The sequence below is a fragment of the Lolium rigidum genome, chromosome 6 (assembly GCF_022539505.1).
Source record: "Lolium rigidum isolate FL_2022 chromosome 6, APGP_CSIRO_Lrig_0.1, whole genome shotgun sequence".
Classification (NCBI taxonomy): Eukaryota; Viridiplantae; Streptophyta; class Magnoliopsida; order Poales; family Poaceae; genus Lolium; species Lolium rigidum.
In genome coordinates this window covers 269,896,387-269,922,718 of record NC_061513.1, presented here as the reverse complement: position 1 = coordinate 269,922,718, position 26,332 = coordinate 269,896,387, and the positions used below count along the sequence as shown (strand labels likewise).

Here is a 26,332-nt window from a genome sequence, read left to right as displayed (position 1 = left end):
TGCGCGACCGCGGAGCGTCCGTGGAGACGCAAACCTGGCGCATATTTGGGCCAGGTTTGCATCTCCGTGGATGGCCCGGCCACTTTACGTTGCCCCGGTGGAGTAGGACCCAGACACATTTCTGGTCACGGCGGACGAAAAAGGTCGCTTAGCCGCTGGAGATGCCCTAAACGCTCAGAAATAGTATCCCGAGAATGATTCCCTCCGAGGAATCGACGGAAGTGTAGCCTCCCAATATTTTTTTTTTGTGACAACAAAATGTTAAATCTGGAATTTAATAACTACTGGCCACCGATTTTCTTGATTTCGACAGCCATGCATTGTAGTGGACGTTTCTTAAAATGCATCTTAGGATGACGACAATGCATTTTAGCGATAGCCGATCGATGGACTTTATTAACATGTTAGCGGAAGAAACTTATTTTGCAATATTAAACGTCGCTAACAACAGCAGAATGATAAATACCGATCAACCAAGCTTGATACGAGAGAAACAATCTTACTTCACTGAATTTGGTAAAAACAAATGCCGCTAACATATCACGAGACATCGAGCGGACATTGACAGGCTCACACGGGTGCAAGAGAGATCGATGGAGAGTGTGTAGTACTGCCTCTATTTCAATAGATTTTTTTTTCGAAATGGGGAATAAAACCCCGGCTTCTGCATCATGATGATGCACACGGCCTTTTATTAAACGTATGATAGCACAAAATTAATACACCTCCGTCATCGCCAAGAATTGATACAAGAATCAACCAGCGAAAGAGAACTAAAGAAAACGGAGTACACATCACTGTATCCTCCTATTGTGCCGCCGACCGGTCGGCACAAGATATCCTGAGCGACCATCTGGAGCCGTGTGCATCCAATAGCCATAGCATCCCGCTGCCCCTCCGGTGACAGAAGAGCCCACAACTGGACCCAATGTGACACCATATGGAATACCTGCAAAAAGTTAAAAGAATGTTTTTTGTTAAAAATAATATCATTTCTTGTCCTCCAGATAGACCAACATAAGGCAGAAACCCCAATACGGATGAAGGCCTTTGATTGTCTATCAACTCCATTTAGCCAATTACCAAACATATTGGTAACATTGGTTGGAGGCGGAAGAACAAAAGTAAAATTAATCGTACGCCAAAGAATTTTAGCTAAAGGACAAGTGATGAACAGATGCTCAATAGTCTCCTGCTCACCACAAAAAACACATTTTGTACAACCATTCCATCTTCTTTTGGCTAAATTGTCTTTAGTAAGTAAAACCTTATTACTTAAGAACCACATAAATATTTTTATCTTTAAATGAACTTTAACTTTCCAAAGGTACTTCCGCAAAAAAGGGGTATGGTCATTCATAAGATCCTCATACATAGATTTCACTGTAAACACATCCTTTGTTGTCAATTTCCAAACAAACTGATCCTTTTCATCGATAAAGTAATCCTCATAAGTTTCCGGCATAACTCGCAACCATGAAGTCCATTTGTTACCCACCAAAAGCCTTCTGAAACCGATATTCGAGGCGTTTGAGCTAACACGTGAGCTACAGTCACATTCTTATGATGTACAATATTATACAAGGAAGGATATTGTTGAGCTAATGGTGTTCTACCCAACCAGGAGTCTTCCCAGAATCGGATATTTGTACCATTACCCACCTTGAAAAAACCTCTGGTAAAAAAATCGTCCTTAACCCTCATCAATCCCTTCCAAAAGGGAGAATCTGTGGGTTTAGCTTGTACCTCGGATAAGGTCTTTTGTCTTAGATATTTATTCTGTAGCAACTCCTGCCACACCCCATCCTCATTTAGAAGCTTATAAAGCCACTTACTCAATAAACATCTATTTTTCAATTCAAGGACCTCAATACCTAGACCTCCTTGATCCTTGGGTCTGCAGACGATATTCCACTTAGTAAGTCTATATTTCCTTTTATTTTCCTCAGATTGCCAGAAAAACCGGGATCTATAAAAGTCCAATCTTTTCCTTACCCCAACAGGTATTTCTAGAAAAGAAAGCATGAACATCGGTAAGCTCGTTAAAACCGAATTGATAAGGACAAGTCTGTCTCCGTAGGACAGTAGTTTGCCTTTCCAGCATCCCAATTTGCTTTCAAATCGGGTCTCTACTGGATACCAATCAGAAATTCTAAGCTTTCTAAAATGAATAGGGATACCTAAGTATTTAAAGGGTAACGAACCAGCATCACATCCAAAGATCTGTTTATACTGGTTCACTTCATCATTTGCCTTCCCAAAGCAAAAAATCTCACTCTTATGAAAATTAATTTTAAGCCCAGAGAGTTCTTCGAAAAGGCATAGAATTAACTTCATATTCACTGTTTTCTGGAGATCATGTTCCAAGAAAAGGATAGTATCATCAGCATATTGTAAAATAGAGATCCCCCCTTCAACCAGATGAGGAATAAGCCCCCCCAACCTGATCATCATTTTTTGCTCTCTCAATGATGATAGCTAGCATATCCACTACAATATTAAAAAGAATAGGAGACAAAGGATCACCCTGTCTCAAACCTTTTTTTGTCTGGAAATAATGACCAATGTCATCATTTACCTTTACACCTACACTACCCCCTTGGACATATTGGCTGATCATCCTACACCATTCAGGGGCAAACCCCTTCATCCTCAAAGTTTGTTGTAGGAATGACCATTTGACTTTATCATATGCCTTTTCGAAGTCAATTTTAAATAAAACCCCATCTAATTTCTTATTATGTAACTCATGAATAGTTTCGTGAAGAATGACCACCCCTTCAAGAATATTCCTTCCCGGCATAAAAGCGGATTGTGTTGGTCTTATAACTCTTGGGGCAATCCCCGTTATACGATTTGTACCAGCCTTAGTAAAAAATTTAAAGCACACATTCAGAAGACAAATAGGTCTATATTGTTGTATTTGCACCGCGTCCTCTTTTTTGGGTAATAATGTAATGACGCCAAAATTCAATTTGTATAGAGGCAAATCCCCAATACTGAATTGATTGAACAGCGCCATTAAATCATCTTTTATTACCACCCAAATTTTTTGATAAAACTCAGCCGGAAAACCATCAGGCCCCGGCGCTTTATTACGTTCCATCTGAAAAAGTGCGTCATGAACTTCTTCCTCAGAAAAAGAAGCTGTCAGAATCGCATTCTCAACAGTCGATATCTGGGGAATGTCCTGCACCTCCTCCTCTACCAAAGAAATATTATTTGACACCGGTGCCCCGAATAATTTTTTATAGAACTCAGTAATGTAGACCTTCAAATTATCCTCCCCAATAATGGTTCCTTCTTGTTGTTCTAATTGGAAAATTTTCTTTCTTCTGTGTTTCCCATTTGCAATCAAATGGAAATATCTCGTATTACTCCCCCCTTCCTGGATATGCTTAACTTTAGCTCTCTGCGCCCATTTAGACTCTTCCTCTCTCCGTAATATATTCAGCTTATCATTTGCATCTTTTAGCGTTTCTCTTTCTGCCACCGATAAGATATTCGATTCAGCTTTCAAATCTAAACCGTCAATAATACCAATTAATCTTTCTTTTTCTTTTTTATAATGCCCACTTTGGTTCTTTGCCCATCCTTTAAGAAAACGTCTAATGTGTCTCAATTTATTCAACCACACATCCATTGGATTTGAACCCACTAAAACAGACTTCCACTCCTTTTCAATCATGTCAAAAAAACCTTCTTGTCGCAACCAATGCAATTCGAAGGAGAAATTTGGCTTATTACCCAGATGTGCTTTCACTCCTGAGTCAATAAGAATCGGAGTATGATCAGAGTCTGCTCTTGTCAAAGCACGCACAGTGACAAGGGGGAATTTTTGTTCCCAAGAAATAGAGGCTAGCACCCTATCCAGTTTCTCATAAGTTGGTACATCCCTACGACTTGCCCACGTAAACTGTCTTCCCAATAGAGCAATTTCGCGCAAGTTCAAATGTTCAATAATAGCATTGAAAACAAAAGGCCAATGAGCTTTAAAATTATCATTATTTTTTTCCTCACGTTTTCGAATAATATTGAAATCACCACCTACCAACATAGGTAATGTTTCAGTCTCACAGATTCTAACCAATTCTGCTAAAAAATCAGCTTTATGTGCGTCTTGGGCAGCCCCATAGACTGGCACAAGGATCCATTAAAAACCATCCCTTTTACATTTCACATGCAGCTTGACACAAAAATCTCCAATACTCACTTTGAGCACTTCGAGAGTGTCAGAGTTAATGCCAACCAAAATGCCACCAGACCGACCATGCGGTGGTAAACAAAACCAGGAATAGTTATACCCCGCCGCCAACTGGTTTAAAAAAGGAATAGAGAAATTAGACCTTCCAGTCTCCAATAAAGCTACAAAGTCTAATTTATGTTCTCTAATTGCCTCTTTAACGAACAAATGCTTAGCAGTATCCCCAAACCCCCCAGGATTCCAATTCATTCCTTTTAGATTCTGCATCATGAAAATTGTTTTTTAATTCTTCTCCTCGTACTTTTGCGGAGATTATTAGTATCATACGTTTTCCTCACCCTAGTTTTTTTTCCTTAATTACCTTATACAAATGTTCCGACTGATCATCTAAATCCAGTGGGATGCAATCATCCTCAACCAGATCCTCACATAGGGTAGAAACCTTAGACATCACAAGTGTCGAAGGATCCTCCTCCTTATTTACATACTCCTCAACATTTTTGTGCTGAATGGTTAAAATTCGTTCCTCTTCCATCAGTTTAATTCCCTTAATAGTTTTCACTACCTCTCATTCAGATTTACCTAAAGAAATACCCAACCTTTCTGCCTTCCACATAATCTCATTATCAGGTATATTGACAATAGAAAATTTAGGAGACAAAGAAATACCTGTACTCGAAGACCCATCTCTCGACTGTGCAATTCTCATAGCCTTTTCCATTTGAAGCATATCCCCACCAGGCTGGCCACCCAGTCTAGCACTAGTCCTCACATCAAGCGAAGGCTGAGGAATTCCTCCAAATGCAATAACCTCGTCCAAAGTTGGGCGAACTGACACATTATCAGCCGAATTTTCAATTAAGGATAAACTCACATTAGATGTCAATTTCTCAGAAGAGTTCTCTACAGAATCTAAAGACATACCAGTGGACACTGTAGCTGAGGCCACCCCCACCGATCCTTTCTTGGCCAAGCTTGAAACATCACCCGTCTCCTTAACCAGGACCTCGTCAGCAAGACCTCTCTTGGACTGTCCTAGCGATCCACATAAACTCGCTTCTGCATGAACACCTTCACCATCAGCAAGTACAGGATCACAAGACAAAACAGAATCATACCGCTGCCAAAAGCCAAAATTTGAATCATCTAATTTTTTTTCAACATACTCACCAGTAGACACACCACGATCCACAGCATTGTGGTGCACATCCGATCCGAGACCACCAGGACTAAAGCCAATCATTGGCCCCAGACCAGCCTCGTGTGTCGAGCTGTGCCCCGACCAGCTGTCAACACCCGGATTTTTTTAAGTCCAGATGCCTATTATGCCGTACATCGCAATCCCAGGAATATTGTTGTTGCGAGACATAATAGTTGAATATCATAGAGTCATTATTTATTACAGCACATAATCGTCTTACAAAGGTAGATCACATGATCCAATATTACAATAATAGTTGATCTACCGATCAACGAACATCACAAATAGCGGAAGCGAAGTAGTAGTGGCTATCTAATCCACGGGCCAACGCTTGACGTCGGGAGCGGTCCTAGTTGTCGTAGACGTCCTGCTGTCCATCTTCCTCGTACTGCTTGTTCACCTTCATAGTCCGGCCATTTGAATAGCCGGGGACAAAGCCATGAGTACTTTTAAAGTACTCGCAAACTAATACTAGTGTAAGCACCATCAATTATAGTAAGGGGATACTAAGCTCTAGGTTTATTTGCATAAAGCCAAGTTTATTTCATAAACATTTTAGAAAAGACTCTTCATTTGCTAAACTAACTCAAGTGGGAACATTAGTGTCATTCCCACAACTCTGTTGTGATTCAATTCAAAGTCACCATTCACCTTTCAAAATTCAAGTCCCAAGTCATATGTCACATTTTTGAAAATGGTCTGATGACGGAACAGTATGGCCTTTCCAACCGTCCATAACCGTGGACACGGCTATTCGAATAGTTCTACACTCTGCGAGGTCGTACACTTGTGCCACAATATTTGCAATAATCCGTCGGGGTTAAGCGGCCCTGATTTACCATACTCCGTATGCGGACTACCAACCATAACCTTTCACTTACATACTCTAGTATAGGCACCTCTCCCCATGAGCTTGGCCTCCCGGTGAAAACCGCTAGATCAACCCGGGAACCGCACGGGGCTTGGGCCGGACATTCACCTCATTCCACGTCATATCGCATCGTTTTGTTTGTTGTGGAGGCAGCCTTCGGCCTAACCCCGATGACGCTTGTTTAGAGGGAACCCATACTAAAGCACATAAATTTCTAGTTAAGCCCTTACCCATATTGGGTATTGTGGGGGTACTTTCAAAATTGGAATGGTATCGCATCCGAACCCAACCATCAGTTTTCGTAAAATTCACCAAGTCATTCACAAGTCATATTCACCTTCAAAATCTTTCAATAGAATGAATCATCATTCCAAGGTTTTCAAAGTCATTTCATTTCACATGATCCCATCTAGAGTAGTCAATTTTATTTGTTTAGCACTAGCAACTAGTCATGAGGGGTGCTAAGCAACTTGTATTGCTCTAGGCTAAGTTTGATACTCTTGTTCTAATCTATATCTAAACCAAGTGAAATCATGAATCAAAAAGTAAGCTTTGATAAACCAAAGTCAAAAACTTGTAAGGTAAAAACTTGGGATAGGATCATTAAGCATAAATAAAAGGGGGATGAGGCCTTGCTCTTGTAGAGCTTTGCCTTAGGGTATCTTGCAAGAATATTAGCTTGCCTTGAGTGGTGATGTGATCAAAGTTTTCTTCTTCTTCCTCTTGGTAGAATACCTCCTCCTCTTGATAGTCTCCGGTACTAGCGTCTATACACGAATACGAGGATACAATCACCAAACAACACTTAAGTAATCCTAATTAGCCTTAATGGCTCACACAATGATCTAGCATTACTACTTAACATTTATCACAAGATTATACTAGGGTTTCCTTATTTAGTAATAGGAAAATAATTTCCTCTCATTGAAAATGGAGTTAGGTTTTCTCTTTAGTTTGTGAGAAAATAATTTCCTCTCATTGAATCTTCTTAAGATTTAATTTCTCTTATGAATAAAATATGACCTAGGTTGACTAAAGTCAACCTCTTCATACTTATCATTTGGGAAAATGATTTAAATGAGGTTCCATACCTCATGTAATTTAATACTAACATGGTAGTGATTTGATGCCACCAAATAATTCAATATGAGGTTATATAGACTATGATTACTACCTCATGTTGAATTACTTTAGAACAAGATTTAAATGAGAGGAATATCTCTCATATGAGTTAACACATAATTGTAACTAATTTTAAAGGACTATTATTGAGGTGATTTAATATTCTTAAAATAACCAGGGATGATCCCATGTTGACCAAGGTCAACACTTCACACTTATTATTTGAGAAAAGTGATTTAAATGAGATTCATCATCTCATGTGATTTAAATAACTAGTGCAATTTAAATACTATGTTGATTTAAATTCTACAAGTGAGCAAGTATGAGACTAAGTATTTAAAGGTCAACACATTACTTCATAATACTGGTGAGAATGATTTAAATGAGGTGCTACACCTCATAGATTTAAAATCCTAAAATTTGCTATAGTTTAAATGGACTAGTATGGACTACATAGCCAATATTTTGATCTAGTCCATGATCATACAAACAACCTGTCTATATTATTGCATAATCAATTAGAGGACATCAATTGTGATTTATTAGAGTTGGAATCAACTCAAAATCATTTATAGATAATTTCTAATATTTATTTGAAGTCGAAAAGTCCCTGCCTTGTTATTTTTATCATTTAAATTTAGTTTCGAATTTGGACATGAGGCCAGTGCCATTATTTAGATAATTTCATGAGCTTTCCAAATATATAAAATTTGCTAAATTTGGTTCAGTAGATTTTAAACTATTTAATTTTGAAGTTGGCAGCAGTATTGAATTTTAACTAAATAGATTAAATGGTTTTTGAATCAATGGGCCACGCGGGAAAATAAACGGGCTAACCAATTTAAACGAAACTGGGCCGGCCCAACTAACGTTCACCACGCAGCGGGCCAGCTGACATGTGAGGGGCCACTGTCGGTGGCCGTTAAAACAGCGAAACGGTACGAGCGATAGGATCCGTTAGATCGGAACCTGATCGAACGGCCGAGAGGCTTCGTCGTCTCCGACGAGATGCCGGCGTGCTGGCGGCGTACCTAGGGGGTCGGAGGGAGCTGTAGGCCGCCGGCGGTCGATGGCGAGGGTCGAGGCGACGTTGGCAAGGTGGTAGAGGCTCTCGGTACGGTGGCGGAGCTTGGGGAGGCGGGGATCGATGGCGAGGATCTGCGGGCTCCGGCGGCTCCGAGCTTCGAATTGGGGCGACTCCGGCGAGTTCTAGTGAAATTGATTGGTGGGGAATGATCGGTGAGAAGAGAGGAGTGGATGGGATGCGGGGAGAAGGCGCCGATCATCTCCTTTTATAGGGTCGCATGGTGGCCGTGGTGTGCTTGTGAAGGGTCGATCATGGCGCGGCGTCTACGGCGTGCGAAGAGGCGAGGCTAGGATGCGCGTCGTGTAGGCGACGGCTAGACGATGCTAGCGCGCTTGATGGCGAGCCAAATGATGGCCTGTGGCGTCCCGGCGACAGGTGGTGTACGCGCAGTACCGGCGCGGCAGAGTCGGCGATCATGGCGACGGCTAGATGGTTCCCGCGAGCCTAGTTGGTTGTCTAGCATGGTTCGGGTGCGGTGTAGGGCGCGGGTGCACGAGAAGAGAGGGAGGGATGGACGAGCGCGTCCGGGCACGGTGGCGTCCGGCGCGTCCGGGTGCTGCCGGTGCACGCTCCGGCGTGGCCGGTCGTGGTGATCACGCGTGTCCGGGCGTTGTCGTGTTCTCTTTAACCTGGGACGATGTCTAGTGTGCTCGGCGAGAGAGGGGAGCTAGTTTGGCAAGGTTACGTAGAGAGGAGAGGGCCGGGGTAGGGTTGAGCATGAGCATGTCCATCATGGCCGGCATGGTGGAGTTTTTGCTCATTGGCTTCACCTTTGCGGGGCTGCGGGGCATAGGATGATGCGAGAGAGGGTACCGGTAGCACAATGATCAGGGATAGAAAGTGATTTAGGCAAAAGTCCGGAGGTTAATAGCATGTATTGAAAATCGGAACAATGCCCGCCATGTGTTTGTGAAAATGGCCGCATGAAATTTTATTTGGATTTTTGTAATTCTTTTTGGTGGAGCTCACTTATATAAATAAAATGATTGAATGGTGGTGGTGGTGGTGGATTTGGTTAAGGTTTGTGAGATTTCAAATTTGGTAGGATCTTCACATAGATTCAAAGTCTCCACTTGTCCCTGTCTTTCGGTCAACCTAGTCAACATTAGCAGAGATGGTCAACATGAAAGTTGTTGACCTTGACATGGTCTTGGATGACATGGTCATGGTTGACAAAGTTTAGTTTAGTATTTGAGAAATACAGGGGGTAAAGTGGGGAAGATTTTATAAATGGGTCATATGACCATTATCACATGTATGTTGAGTTTGAGATTTTCTTTGATTCAATTTTGGGTTTCTTTGATGCAAATGTGTTTATTTATCATATATGAACATTCTACAAGCAAGAGATCAAGCAATGGTGGCCTTGGTTGAGGTTTTGCAATTTGGCATAATATGTATGTGAGTGAAATTTGGAAATCTTCTCCCTATTTGATTTCCCTTTATTTGATTCTTGATCCAATGATGCAATTGTGTTAGTTTATCATATTGAAGTATTTTAGAAGCAAGGAAGCAAGCAATTATGGCCTTGGTGAAGGATTTGCATTTTGGCATATGGTGTATGTGAGTAAAAATGGAAATTCTTCACCATTTGAATTCTCTCTATTGGATTTGACTTTGGTTGACTCTAATGTGGTTCTTATGAGTGTAGAAACATTTTAAGAGCATTGAAACTAAATCAAAGGGTCTTGTTCAAAGATTTGCAATTTTGGCCTTAATACATAAGAGATGAGGTGTCAAATTTTACTAAACTTGTAAGTGGTTGATCTTGCTTCACTTGGGCATGGGCTAGGGTCCATTTAGTGTTATATGAGGTTTAGAGATGGTTTCATACCATTTGGTCAAGGTTTATAGACCTAGGTCAATGTTTGGTGAAATGCCTATGTGTCACATATGCTTTTATGCATATGTGGTATTTTATTTTTAATTTGACTTGGTTTGACCCAATTGGTTTTGTTGAATGTTGAAATGATATATGGAGGTGATCCAACCATTCACAACAAGTCCTAGGGTCAATTTTCTTAAATTCACAAATTTGCTATTTTACTCTCATATGCCTCTATGGCATTTTTAGTTTCTTTTTAATTTCTTTGGAAAACACTTGGATTTGATTTGATAAGCCTTTGGTAAGGTGTATGAAGGTTTTCCAAACCTCTATGCAAAGTGGAAAGGTTTAGGGTAAAGATTTATAATTATAGTCATAGGCACATATGCCTTTTTCTTATTTAATTTCTTTTTATTTCATTTTAACTAGGATGATGAAAAGAGGGGTGAGGTTTAGGGTTTAAGTTTATTTCAAACTACTATAACAATCAATCATCGCAATAGCACAAGAATTAAACAAGATCACTATGTATCATACTTCATTTAATAAAAGTTTTTGTTGGTTCCAAAATTTGGAACTAGTGAAATTCATTTGTTTTATTTTGAAATTCTTGGGATGTTACAAACCCTTCCCCCTTAAACAAATCTCGTCCCGAGATTTTAAGAAAAGTTAGGTTCCTAAGAGAGATTGAGCATTTTGATTAACAGGAAGACATACTTGTCATGGTCTGGGGTGCTTCCTGGACTTCAGTGGCAGTCATGTGGTAGAGGCGGCCGTTGTTGTTGTTCTGGTTCCTTCTACCGGCGAAGCGACGCTGTTGCTGGGCAGGTGCAGCGGTGTTGGCGGCAATCTTGGCAAGCTTCTTGGGGCACTCATTGGAGTAGTGGCCCACAACTCCACATTCATAGCAGTTGATCGTGGACTTGTCCTTGGGGTTGACGGGAGCAGTATTGCTTCCAGTTATTGGGGCAGTGTTGACGTTGGTGTTGTTCCCATTGTTGTTTCTGTTGTTGGGGTTGTTGTTGTTGTGGTGGCTATTGTTGTTGTTGTTGTTGTTGTTGCCTCCGGGCTTCGGGGGTCCTCCGTTGTTGTTGGCGTAGTTGGGGCGATAAGTACGAGCGGGTGGCCTGTTGTTTCGGGGGTGAATCCTCCGGAGGAGTTATTGCGGTACTTCGGGTATGGTGGGGTCCACTCTGGTTCATCATTCTGCGCTTGCGGTTCTCATTGGCCTCGATGCGGCTTTCCTTCCATCTCGTATGGCTGAGTCCACCGGGGCTTCGAGGTCGGCGAACGGAATGTTCACTAACACGGTTGCATCTCGTCATGCGGTCCGTTCGAAATCTTTCCTTCCTCTTCTCGTTGGTGTCGGTCTCATCCGGGGCGTACCTTGACAGAGTTAGAAACCTGTCGCGGTATTCCACCACGGACATCCTTCCTTGCTTGAGTTCACGGAACTCGTCTCTCATCTTCTTGATCAGTCCTTGGGGCACATGGTACTTGCTAAACTTCAGCTTGAAGTCTTCCCGAGTCATCATTTGTCCCGCATTCATTGCACGGGCACTTGTCCACCGAGGCTCGCGGCAGGTCCGACAGGTAGTGGGTGGCGAACGAGTACTTCTCGCGGCTTCAACTCCCGCAACTTCGAGGTTGTTCTCCATAGTCCGGAGCCGGTCATCAGCATCAAGGGGCTCTTCGGTCTTGTTGAATACCGGCGGGTTGGTGTGCTGAAAGTTCTTCGGCTTCGATCCGGGGTGATCGTGGTTTCCATGGCCTTGATTGTTCCGAGCTATACTGTTGCGGTGCGGCAATGTTTGCTTGGCGTTCAGCTCTCTCGGCTTCTCGGTCCGCCATCATCGTCTGCAGCGAGTTGCATCATGACATCTTGGGTGGTGTTGCGGGTTGGTGGGGCCATCCGAACATTGAGGTAGATGATAAGATAAGAGGGAAATTTCTAGGGTTTGTTTTGTTAAAGTTTAAAAAGTTCATAATATTGAAAACTTGAGTAGTGTTGCGGGGTAAAAACCAACAACACTTTTTCATTCATACCAAACATCACACATTACAAAGCTAACACACCGTTGGTTTGAAGAACCATTCATCGCTCTACGATACAAGGGGATCTCGATACAACTCACACCTACTTAAGTGCTTGGGTGATACTACTCTTCGGGGTGGAATTCGCGTCTTCACGGGTAATGTGCTTGGCGAGAGGCGAGGGCGTTGTCCAAATCCCTGAGGGTTTTGTACTGCCTGAACTCCTGAGGTGCTTCATAGGGGTTCATCTTGGGTTGTGGTGGGGGCATGGTCATCGGTCTTCCCATGGAGTCATGTCTTGGGTAGTAGATGAAGCGAGTGTTCTTGATCTTGTTCTTATTTTGTCCGCACAGACGGAAAATTGCTTCTTGCATAGCTCTGACTAGTCCTTCCTTCCAAGTGTTTCCCGTTACAGAAAACCAGATGGTTTCCCATACCGGGGCATCAAGCTTCCTTCGTAGATCGGTAGAAACGTCCCACCGAGGTGGTTCTCCGGAGTGGTTTTTGAGGGGTATTCCGAAGAACTCGGGATACGGGTGTTCTAGATAGTCCACTAGTTGCTTCAACTCCTTTTCGAACCTTAGGTCGCCTCCGGAACCAAGCTGATAGGACTCCCATTGGTACTTCATCTGTGAGCAATGAGGATGAGTAAATTAATGAGGTGATCAAGTGTGCAAAGTTTTAGGTACAATTACAAAGAAAAGTAGAGCATGGATTTATTCTTTTGAAAAGATCTTAAGGTAAGGGTGAGAATAAGTTTTCAGAAATATTCACTTTCTTTGTTTTGGAAACTAAGTTTTTCGGACGTCCATTCTAACTAGGGTCTCCTAAGGTCAAACAATGGCTCGATACCAACTTGTCAACACCCGGATTTTTTAAGTCCGGATGCCTATTATGCCGTACATCGCAATCCCGGGAATATTGTTGTTGCGAGACATAATAGTTGAATATCATAGAGTCATTATTTATTACAGCACATAATCGTCTTACAAAGGTAGATCACATGATCCAATATTACAATAATAGTTGATCTACCGATCAACGAACATCACAAATAGCGGAAGCGAAGTAGTAGTGGCTATCTAATCCACGAGGCCAACGCTTGACGTCGGGAGCGGTCCTAGTTGTCGTAGACGTCTCGCTGTCCATCTTCCTCGTCTTCGTTGTTCACCTTCATAGTCCGGCCATTTGAATAGCCGGGGACAAAGCCATGAGTACTTTTAAAGTACTCGCAAACTAATACTAGTGTAAGCACCATCAATTATAGTAAGGGGATACTAAGCTCTAGGTTTATTTGCATAAAGCCAAGTTTATTTCATAAACATTTTAGAAAAGACTCTTCATTTGCTAAACTAACTCAAGTGGGAACATTAGTGTCATTCCCACAACTCTGTTGTGATTCAATTCAAAGTCACCATTCACCTTTCAAAATTCAAGTCCCAAGTCATATGTCACATTTTTGAAAATGGTCGATGACGGAACGAGTATGGCCTTTCCAACCGTCCATAACCGTGGACACGGCTATTCGAATAGTTCTACACTCTGCGAGAGGTCGTACACTTGTGCCACAATATTTGCAATAATCCGTCGGGGTTAAGCGGCCCTGATTTACCATACTCCGTATGCGGACTACCAACCATAACCTTTCACTTACATACTCTAGTATAGGCACCTCTCCCCATGAGCTTGGCCTCCCGGTGAAAACCGCAGTCAACCCGGGAACTGCACAGGGCTTGGGCCGGACATTCACCTCATTCCACGTCATATCGCATCGTTTTGTTTGTTGTGGAGGCAGCCTTCGGCCTAACCCCGATGACGCTTGTTTAGAGGGAACCCATACTAAAGCACATAAATTTCTAGTTAAGCCCTTACCCATATTGGGTATTGTGGGGGTACTTTCAAAATTGGAATGGTATCGCATCCGAACCCAACCATCGGTTTTCGTAAAATTCACCAAGTCATTCACAAGTCATATTCACCTTCAAAATCTTTCAATAGAATGAATCATCATTCCAAGGTTTTCAAAGTCATTTCATTTCACATGATCCCATCTAGAGTAGTCAATTTTATTTGTTTAGCACTAGCAACTAGTCATGAGGGGTGCTAAGCAACTTGTATTGCTCTAGGCTAAGTTTGATACTCTTGTTCTAATCTATATCTAAACCAAGTGAAATCATGAATCAAAAAGTAAGCTTTGATAAACCAAAGTCAAAAACTTGTAAGGTAAAAACTTGGGATAGGATCATTAAGCATAAATAAAAGGGGGATGAGGCCTTGCTCTTGTAGAGCTTTGCCTTAGGGTATCTTGCAAGAATATTAGCTTGCCTTGAGTGGTGATGTGATCAAAGTTTTCTTCTTCTTCCTCTTGGTAGAATACCTCCTCCTCTTGATAGTCTCCGGTACTAGCGTCTATACACGAATACGAGGATACAATCACCAAACAACACTTAAGTAATCCTAATTAGCCTTAATGGCTCACACAATGATCTAGCATTACTACTTAACATTTATCACAAGATTATACTAGGGTTTCCTTATTTAGTAATAGGAAAATAATTTCCTCTCATTGAAAATGGAGTTAGGTTTTCTCTTTAGTTTGTGAGAAAATAATTTCCTCTCATTGAATCTTCTTAAGATTTAATTTCTCTTATGAATAAAATATGACCTAGGTTGACTAAAGTCAACCTCTTCATACTTATCATTTGGGAAAATGATTTAAATGAGGTTCCATACCTCATGTAATTTAATACTAACATGGTAGTGATTTGATGCCACCAAATAATTCAATATGAGGTTATATAGACTATGATTACTACCTCATGTTGAATTACTTTAGAACAAGATTTAAATGAGAGGAATATCTCTCATATGAGTTAACACATAATTGTAACTAATTTTAAAGGACTATTATTGAGGTGATTTAATATTCTTAAAATAACCAGGGATGATCCCATGTTGACCAAGGTCAACACTTCACACTTATTATTTGAGAAAAGTGATTTAAATGAGATTCATCATCTCATGTGATTTAAATAACTAGTGCAATTTAAATACTATGTTGATTTAAATTCTACAAGTGAGCAAGTATGAGACTAAGTATTTAAAGGTCAACACATTACTTCATAATACTGGTGAGAATGATTTAAATGAGGTGCTACACCTCATAGATTTAAAATCCTAAAATTTGCTATAGTTTAAATGGACTAGTATGGACTACATAGCCAATATTTTGATCTAGTCCATGATCATACAAACAACCTGTCTATATTATTGCATAATCAATTAGAGGACATCAATTGTGATTTATTAGAGTTGGAATCAACTCAAAATCATTTATAGATAATTTCTAATATTTATTTGAAGTCGAGAAAAGTCCCTGCCTTGTTATTTTTATCATTTAAATTTAGTTTCGAATTTGGACATGAGGCCAGTGCCATTATTTAGATAATTTCATGAGCTTTCCAAATATATAAAATTTGCTAAATTTGGTTCAGTAGATTTTAAACTATTTAATTTTGAAGTTGGCAGCAGTATTGAATTTTAACTAAATAGATTAAATGGTTTTTGAATCAATGGGCCACGCGGGAAAATAAACGGGCTAACCAATTTAAACTAACTGGGCCGGCCCAACTCACGTTCACCACGCAGCGGGCCAGGCTGACATGTGAGGGGCCACTGTCGGTGGCTGTTAAAACAGCGAAACGGTACGAGCGATAGGATCCGTTAGATCAGAACCTGATCGAACGGCCGAGAGGCTTCGTCGTCTCCGACGAGATGCCGGCGTCGCTGGCGGCGTACCTAGGGGTCGGAGGGAGCTGTAGGCCGCCGGCGGTCGATGGCGAGGTCGAGGCGACGTTGGCAAGGTGGTAGAGGCTCCTGGTACGGTGGCGGAGCTTGGGGAGGCGGGGATCGATGGCGAGGATCTGCGGGCTCCGGCGGCTCCGAGCTTCGAATTGGGGCGACTCCGGCGAGTTCTAGTGAAATTGATTGGTGGGGAATGATCGGTGAGAAGAGAGGAGTGGATGGGATGCGGGGAGAAGGCGCCGATCATCTCCTTTTATAGGGTCGCATGGTGGCCGTGGTGTGCTTGTGAAGGGTCGATCATGGCGCGGCGTCTACGGCGTGCGAAGAGGCGAGGCTAGGATGCGCGTCGTGTAGGCGACGGCTAGACGATGCTAGCGCGCTTGATGGCGAGCCAAATGATGGCCTGTGGCGTCCTGGCGGCAGTGGTGTACGCGCGATGCCGGCGCGGCGGGTCGGCGATCATGGCGACGGCTAGATGGTTCCCGCGAGCCTAGTTGGTTGTCTAGCATGGTTCGGGTGCGGTGTAGGGCGCGGGTGCACGAGAAGAGAGGGAGGGATGGACGAGCGCGTCCGAGGCACGGTGGCGTCCTGGCGCGTCCGGGGTGCTGCTGGTGCACGCTGCGGCGTGGCCGGTCGTGGTGATCACGCGTGTCCGGGCGTTGTCGTGTTCTCTTTAACCTGGGACGATGTCTAGTGTGCTCGGCAGAGAGAGGGGAGCTAGTTTGGCAAGGTTCTGTAGAGAGGAGAGGGCCGGGGTAGGGTTGAGCATGAGCATGTCCATCATGGCCGGCATGGTGGAGTTTTTGCTCATTGGCTTCACCTTTTGCGGGGCTGCAGGGGCATAGGATGATGCGAGAGAGGGTACCGGTAGCACAATGATCGGGGATAGAAAGTGATTTAGGCAAAAGTCCAGAGGTTAATAGCATGTATTGAAAATGCGGAACAATGCCTGCCATGTGTTTGTGAAAATGGCCGCATGAAATTTTATTTGGATTTTTGTAATTCTTTTTGGTGGAGCTCACTTATATAAATAAAATGATTGAATGGTGGTGGTGGTGGTGGATTTGGTTAAGGTTTGTGAGATTTCAAATTTGGTAGGATCTTCACATAGATTCAAAGTCTCCACTTGTCCCTGTCTTTCTGGTCAACCTAGTCAACATTAGCAGAGATGGTCAACATGAAAGTTGTTGACCTTGACATGGTCTTGGATGACATGGTCATGGTTGACAAAGTTTAGTTTAGTATTTGAGAAATACAGGGGGTAAAGTGGGGAAGATTTTATAAATGGGTCATATGACCATTATCACATGTATGTTGAGTTTGAGATTTTCTTTGATTCAATTTTGGGTTTCTTTGATGCAAATGTGTTTATTTATCATATATGAACATTCTACAAGCAAGAGATCAAGCAATGGTGGCCTTGGTTGAGGTTTTGCAATTTGGCATAATATGTATGTGAGTGAAATTTGGAAATCTTCTCCCTATTTGATTTCCCTTTATTTGATTCTTGATCCAATGATGCAATTGTGTTAGTTTATCATATTGAAGTATTTTAGAAGCAAGGAAGCAAGCAATTATGGCCTTGGTGAAGGATTTGCATTTTGGCATATGGTGTATGTGAGTAAAAATGGAAATTCTTCACCATTTGAATTCTCTCTATTGGATTTGACTTTGGTTGACTCTAATGTGGTTCTTATGAGTGTAGAAACATTTTAAGAGCATTGAAACTAAATCAAAGGGTCTTGTTCAAAGATTTGCAATTTTGGCCTTAATACATAAGAGATGAGGTGTCAAATTTTACTAAACTTGTAAGTGGTTGATCTTGCTTCACTTGGGCATGGGCTAGGGTCCATTTAGTGTTATATGAGGTTTAGAGATGGTTTCATACCATTTGGTCAAGGTTTATAGACCTAGGTCAATGTTTGGTGAAATGCCTATGTGTCACATATGCTTTTATGCATATGTGGTATTTTATTTTTAATTTGACTTGGTTTGACCCAATTGGTTTTGTTGAATGTTGAAATGATATATGGAGGTGATCCAACCATTCACAACAAGTCCTAGGGTCAATTTTCTTAAATTCACAAATTTGCTATTTTACTCTCATATGCCTCTATGGCATTTTTAGTTTCTTTTTAATTTCTTTGGAAAACACTTGGATTTGATTTGATAAGCCTTTGGTAAGGTGTATGAAGGTTTTCCAAACCTCTATGCAAAGTGGAAAGGTTTAGGGTAAAGATTTATAATTATAGTCATAGGCACATATGCCTTTTTCTTATTTAATTTCTTTTTATTTCATTTTAACTAGGATGATGAAAAGAGGGGTGAGGTTTAGGGTTTAAGTTTATTTCAAACTACTATAACAATCAATCATCGCAATAGCACAAGAATTAAACAAGATCACTATGTATCATACTTCATTTAATAAAAGTTTTTGTTGGTTCCAAAATTTGGAACTAGTGAAATTCATTTGTTTTATTTTGAAATTCTTGGGATGTTACACCAGCTATGCCCTGCATGCTGGATACTCTGTGGCACCGACGAAGGCCCCGCAACCGGTATAGCCCCTTCCGTCCGCGCTGAAGATCCAGACCCTCCACCTGCATGCGCACCTGCGGCCACTTGAAAGCTGCCTGGCGCAGCTCGCCTGCCAGCTGACCGCGGCAACCCGCCAGGTGACCTGACGCCTGCAGACACCGACAGCCGCTGTCGATCTTCAGAGCGCAGCCCATTGGCTGCATGCAGAGAGGACGCAGCAGTGGGTGAGAGGGCGTCAGCTGCCCCTGGCGGCATCTGTCGGCCAGCAGCCATCACCCCATTGGTTGCATGCTGGGCTGACAAAGCATCAGGCAGCACCTGCCCAATAGCAGGCTGCTGACTCAGTGCAGCAATCCCAACGCCCACTGAAACCGAAACAGCTTTTCTAGGCAGCAAATCTGCATGAGAAACCGCACAGGCTTTGTCATTTTGTGCAGAAATTTCAGATTGATAATTAGATATGGAAACAAGGTCAATATGATTCAAAATTTTTGCAGTATTCAGATTACCTGGAGAGGTACAATTTACATCTATAGTCCCAAACTGAATATCCTCTACCAAATCACATTGTTCTTGCATACCTTCCGCTCCATTCTGGGATGACAACCCATCTTGATCAGCATCCTTAGTTGGCTCATCAGAATCCTTTTCCTTGTGATCCATGTCCATGTCATGAGCCTCTCCGCTCTTCCCTTTACCATGGTTACCCCCATTATTCCCATCAGAGCCATTATCTGCATCTACCATGTTAACCTCCTGAGCCTGGTCTTCCATTTCCACCTCAAACCGTAACTTATAGAACCCTCTCCTGATGAACATGTCACTATCTGCTGGAATAAGTCGATGATCTAGACATCCAATTTTGGTTCTAAGCACTTTATTCTTACGAGTATAAGCCATATCCACATCTAGAGTTTTGCCAAATAAAGTTCCAACTCCCCATAAAGTTAGATAGTCTGATCTGACATCCGATGGTAAACCCGACACACGAACCCAAACCTCAGGAAGCATATGCAGGGGCTCTTCCACCGAGGACCATGAATCAAAAGCCAAACAAGCCTCCTTGTTAGTGCAGATATAAGTGCCAAAAAATTTCAATCTCTGAACCTCTAACTTGCTAGGGAGCTTAACTCTATAAATATTGTCCTTGAAATGAAAAACCTCCCAATTAAACTTTTCAGAAGGGATAATTTTCTTGAGCTGTTCTATAATCTCTGGAATAGTCAGAGTATCACCTTCAACAGTAACTTTCGCCAATTTGGGATTTTCTGCCTTAGCTTTGAACACACCACATGCGAGCTCAAAAAACATAAGACCCTCATTAGCATACCCATGAAGGATTGCAGTTGGTTTCAGAGCATTCAAAAGGTGGCAAGAAGCAGTGACATGATGAATAGACTCACAAATGTCGCAGAAAGGAGCAGGACAATCATCAATATAATGCCCAGGCTTTTTACACCGAAAACATCCAGCTTTATCTTCCTTTTTCTTTTTAGTGGCTCCCTGACCCTCTTTCTCTTTGGCAGAAGCATCTGTCACAATACCTTCTGTGATCATAGATGACGTCTCCACATTTTGTGACTCAGCCGCCGGAGCCTCAACAACCGGAGTAGCAACAGTGACCTGAGCTGCTGGCACCTCCTTGGTCTTAGTAGCTGCCGTAACAGCGGCGACCACAGCCTGGACAGTCTGCTGTAGGAGCTCGGCATCAATGCCACCACGTAGAACACCTTCCGTCTCCTGACCCCTATTCCGATTCACCATAGCACCACCCCGTCCTGTGCTCCATCTTTGCTGATTTCCGCCATACCGAGGGTTGTCCCAATTTCCATTAGACCCTGCCCCCGCCGAGCCACTCGATTCCCCCTGTACAAAATTGCGGTTGCCACTAAAGCCACCATAGCCATTGCCCTGGTAGCCACGCCCGCCTCCGTACCCTGCATTACCACGACCAACAGCATGATTATATCTTCCTCTCGGAGCAAACTCCGTGCGGCTGTTGCCATAGCCACCTCGACCGGCGCCATAGCCAGCCCGGCCACTGCCAAAGTCACCACGCCCACCACCAGGTCCGTAGTCACCACGGCCACCACCGAAATCACCACGACCACCACCGAAGTCACCGCGACCACCATAGTTTCCTCGACCTCCTCCATATCCCCCTCGGCCGGGATTGAAACCACCACGCCCAGGGTTGAAACCACCACGGCCGCCCTCTCCGCTCATGGGAACCTCGACGGTGCGTCGTCGGATCACTGGAGCCGCCGCCGCACACTTTTGCCAGGTTAACCCTAGGAATTTTCGAAACGCAGCCCCAGCAGTTGCGCTACCGACCTTGGCTACCCTGGGAACGCCTGCCAAACGAGCGAGAGCCGAATCCGCCTGTTTACACCGATTTGGGCCAGATTGTCGCCCATGTTTCTGTGTACAAGCCTGCAACCGAGCTTGGCCCACAGTCAACGAAATTGACTTCTCCTTCAACCCCGGATCTCGGACCTTCCCGACGGACGCCGGCGGCCAACGCCGCCGACGAACCAACGTCCAACCTTCCAAAGATTCGTCAACAAAAACGGACGGCTCAAGGACCGGCAAATTCTTGCGACAAGCATGATTAGCTTTCATGTCCAACCGCGAAGAGGAAGGAGAAGACGTACCTTCGGCAGAAGAAAAAAAGAGAGCGGCGCGGACCGCCGATCTTTGACTATCCCGTCGACGAAGTCTCTTTAGCTGCCTCTGATTCAGCTCGGAAGATTCTTCAACCAGATCAGGGTTCTGCGCCGGCGTTGGAGTGCGGCATAGGTAGGATGCCAAGCGCTCACCAGCCCGTCCAGACGACCCATCACCAGGCCTCACCTCCTCCTCATCTTCGCTTTCACCTTCTTCTTCGTCGTCCGACTGCAGCGCCCAGAAACGGCTCCCGATGAGCCTCCCCGGCGAGCAGCCAGACTTCCCAAACAGCGCCTCAGATGCCGGCGACCCTGTCTCCGGCGTCCCGGATGCCGGCGAGCCTTGCACCGACGCCGCCCTCGCCGGCGAAGGGAGGGCGAGATCGCCCCCCGCGTCGCCCGCCTGTCTCCTAACGGTCATATTCCTTTGTTTAACTGCCGTCTTCTCTATTTCAATAGATAAGGTGCACATATTTTAAGATTTTGTTTTGACCAAAAATTAGTCTAAATATATAAGAATTATTTGATAAAAAATTTGATATCATGAGAATGTGTTTTTTCAATATAAATCCAACAACATCTATATACAACATAAACAAGATAACGTTGATCAAAACTCTCAACAATATCCATTTTCATGAGACATCGAGTGGACAACAACGCATGAGTCACACAAGCACAAGAGAGAACGATGGAGGGTGTGAAGTATGGTGCTAAAGTCTGTTTTGAATCCCAAAACTAGAAAACTGTCAATATTGCACCGTGAACTTTATCAAACCATTTAATTTAGACCCTCATCTCGTTTTTGAAAGTGGTTTTGTGTTTCAGAAATTGGAAAGATTCATATAGGTAGGGAATGCTACGAAATGATGACGGGGAAATTTCCTGAGCAAACTATGAACATTTATTAAATAAATGAAAAAAAACCATTCTTTCTACTTTATATTGTGCATAAAAATGATTTTTTTTGTTGAAACTTTGCAGGTTCCCTACCCATTAGCAGTTTTGTTACATTTTCTTAATATTTTCAAGATGCATAACCACAATAAAAAAATAACACCGAAGAGGTTTGGGGATTTTATAGTTTCGTCCTTATGTTCTTAAGCCACTATGGTTTTAGAAAGATAGAGTACAAGCAGAGCATTCAGCCCAATGCATGGCTTATAAGCCTGTCATTAAGGTGAAGAAAAAACCTCACCATACATAAGCATGGACAAATGGAGGCCATGCTCTAGGAATCCACTTATTTTTTATAACCATATTTATAAGTTTTAAAAGAACTAAAAAATAAATGTAGTCAATGATGTAAAATACAGTCATATTAAATCTCAATGTGAAATTACTACTCCCACATCCAGATTAGTTATCAGATTTGCCTAGATTCTCATATATCTATACATTAAAATATGTCTAGATGCGTGTGTATTTAGACAACTACGTGACAAATTATCTGGATAGGAGGGAGTAGTACTATAGGCTATATGAAATTAATTAAATGTGCCACATTCGGGCTTTTGAAATTTTGTATTGTTCACTACAGTTTGATCACTCTTCAGTCATTTTTTGTAGGCTAGGCAACAAAGTATTTCGCCTCTGAGGTTTTGCGTGGTTGTAATATACATGACTCCATCTAGCAAGTTTTTAAAATTTTGAAATATGATTCCACATTTTTTTAAAGCCCTAGAATCGGTCTTCATTTGGAGTTTCTGCACCAAACATCCACTAGAAAATTAAGAGGGGTCGACAAGGCTTCATCCTAGAAGCTAACTACCAAATATAATGGTTTTACTATTTATTAGAAAGAAATAATATTGAAAACCAGCACCATTGTCAAGTTGTGTTGTGACGACGGTAGCAACGGCAAAGGTTTCAAGACGCACTGCCAGCCACGTGGTAAGGTCGGCCATACCGTCCACAAGTGTTGGGAGAAATTCAATCCCGGCTTCACCACGGAGAAAATCCTGTTTTCGATTTTCTTTTCAAAATTCGCTTTTTCAAATTTTCAAAATCCCGAAGCAAAATCGTAGATGTTGACAATGATGTTGTGGAAATTTTAGGCGAAATATTTTGTATTCCGATCTACACAAAATGAAAAATACTGACAAATAAGAAGTTTTAGGAAATTTGCACTATTTTAAGCGAAATAGTCATCATTATCAACAACTAAGATTCTTTTTTAGATGTTTTAAAACATCAAACAATCGATATCAAAAAAATAAAAAAAGACTTCATGGAGTTCGATCGACCCCTATATTAACAACAAGAAGGCGAGCGAAGACAAAAGACATCCCTTACAAAACAAATCTAAGCAAAAATTTCCATAACTATAGATCATCTAACCTTGTCACAAAGATAAAGGACAGGAGGGACTAGGCGGCTAGAGAAACCCATCCAGGGTTTCGTACCCCTCGCCAGTGACGCCGCTGGTTCGCTCCGTCTCCATTGGCTTTGGAGCCTTGGCGGTGTGGTGGACCACAACCCCTTGCCGCCGAGAGGGTTATCGTTCTTTGTTTAGGTTGCTTTCCAGTGTCTTTTTCGAGATGTTGAGGCGGCGGCTACACCCCGAATTCAGTATAAGGTACTCCCTGCCCTATCGTTGCTCTAGCTGTGCGTCTAGTGTATGTGGAGGGCGCGTGGACTCGTGTGTCTAGTGGATCTCCTGGGATCCGTTCGGCTTTCGTGTTCATTGGTGCCGTTTTAGACCAGTCTCTTCCGATTTATGGTTGTCATCATTGGCTATGGTTGCTGCTCTGGTGCGCTGGTTCTTTGGAACCTTAGCCCGTGGACTTCTCATCTGTGTACTACAACAAGCTCTACTACAACAAGCTTTGCTCGGCTCCGGTGATGGAGGGGCGAGGACGGCGGCGTGCCTTCGGCTCGCGCTAGTGTTTTTAGTCGCTGCTATGTGGCTCAAAGACCTTTTTTTATTACTTTTGGGCTTGATTGTACTGTTGTTGATGATTATTAATAGATCAGCGAATTTTTCGAAAAAAACACGAGGATAATATATTTATTGAAAAACTGGTACTCTAAACCTTGATTTGAAGAGATACATATTTCTCCTGTTAAAAAAAAGAAGATAAATATTTCTAAGTCATGAACTCTTGCATGACCACCACTTCACTAGACCAATATTAACCTCACATACTGCTCGTATCAGCTTGTTATTATGAATTATCAAGCGTCATTTGCAAAAAAAAAGATGAATTATCAAGCGTCCAATTATTGGCTCGTAAAAGAGAAAAAACAATTTAGCACATTATTGCTGATGAAGCCACGTGATGGTGTCGTGGAAACAGGTCTGGAACCTCTGCATGCCAGCCGGCGGCAGAGACATGCCCACCTCAATGCCGCCGTTGCTCTGGCGGCTCTCCGCCACAGCCATCGCGCCGGTCCTCGCCACGGACACGATCTCCACCTTGGCCGGCCGCCCGAACCCAAAGTCGACGTCGTAGACCCGGAACCTTGGCGACCCCGCCACGCTCAGCACCCCGCCGCCGGACGCTCTGGCCTCTCTTATCCGCTCCACCCAAAGCGCCATGTTCTCGGGCGATCCGAGTTCGCCCACGGCCCGCTCGAACGCCGCGGTCACGGCCGTGCATGCGGCGAGGAGACCATCGGAGCCGGCAGCGGCGAGCTGGTTCTTGGGTGCGGCTTGCATGGCGGCGCCGACGCAGTTGCCGAAGTACTCGTCCGGGATGGGATCGGGCTTCATCCGCGATCGCTGGTCAATGGGGCAGGAGAAGTAGGTCTCGCCGCCGTTACTTGCTGCATCGTCTTTCGCTCGCTGGTAGCACAACCAGATGAAGCCGAAGGTGGCGACCAGCGAGGTGCATCTCGGCGGCCTGGCGCCGGCGGCCGCCCCCACGGCGTCCTTCACCCGCTGCACGTCTTCCTTAGACAGCGTGAAGGTGGCTACGAGCTGGTCGTCGGCCATCTTGACGTACTCCATCTCGTCGGTGCTCCGCAACTTGTATAGGGGGCGGCCGCCGCTTGGGTCGTCGACGAGAGTCCTATCCATCACAGGGGCCGGCGGCGCGCCTGTGCCAGTGCCGGCCGCGGCAGCCCAGGTATGGAGGAAGCGCGTCGAGGACGCCCCGTCGCAGGCGGCGTGGTGCAAGGCCAAGCCGACGGCGAGGCCGCGGCCGCCGCGCAGAACCGTAGCTTGCACGGTGAGCACCGGGCCGACGCCGACCTGGAGCGGCGGCAGGAGCGGCAAGATCTTGGCGACCTCCCTCGGCTCGTCCTCCGCCAGTTCGTCGACGTCGCCGTCGTACTCGGCGACGGTGAAGGTGACGCCGTCGCCCGGCTGGTAGTGGAGCTCGTAGCGGTCGTCGGTCCCCGGGGTGAGGCGGAGGCGGCCGGCTAGCGGGTAGAAAACGCCGAGAGCTTTCGACAGCGAGGACTTGAGGTTGGAGAGGATGGTCGTGATGTCGTCGCCGGTGCCTGGGGTGAGGCGGTAGAAGAAGACGCGCTCCACCGGCGGGGAGTTGAGCCAGAAGACGTCGAAAAAGTTGAGTGGCAGGGAGCAGGCGGTCTCCGGCGCCGGCGGCGAGGGCGCTAAGACGGCGCTCTCGAGGACGCTGAGCTCTAGGATTGGCGCCATATCGCTGGATGGATTGGTCCAGGGGCACCTGCTCTGAAAAACCATGGAAGCAAAGTCCGCCAGTTACCGTAAGGGATGATGTAAGTGTCTGTCTGGCTGGTAGATGCCGATAGAGACGGAGTGAAAATGTGAAATACAGTACTTACTATAACACATGGACAGATAAGCAGAGCATGTGCTCATGCACCAGTAGTTCCAGATCAACATGGGATTGCCAATTCAAGTCCTATATTATTAGATTGCATCATGATTCGTATATATGAATTGCAAGTTAGGTTGCAACTGTTTTTTGGAGTTGTAAATTTATTTTAGAACTAGCACAGTGGCTCTCACACATGCGAGGGCAACTTCTGAAACTATCCGGTAGATTTTCA

At 43.9% G+C, this 26,332-nt stretch overlaps 1 protein-coding gene across 1 annotated transcript; it reads right to left on the bottom strand.

The window, feature by feature from the left end:
• Positions 1–24,611: 24,611 nt before the first annotated feature.
• LOC124668161 (phenolic glucoside malonyltransferase 1-like) lies at positions 24,612–26,007 on the bottom strand. Its single transcript, XM_047205346.1, has one exon. It carries the CDS (start codon positions 26,001–26,003, stop codon positions 24,612–24,614), a length of 1,392 nt encoding a protein of 463 aa, XP_047061302.1. The 5' UTR covers positions 26,004–26,007.
• Positions 26,008–26,332: the final 325 nt, after the last annotated feature.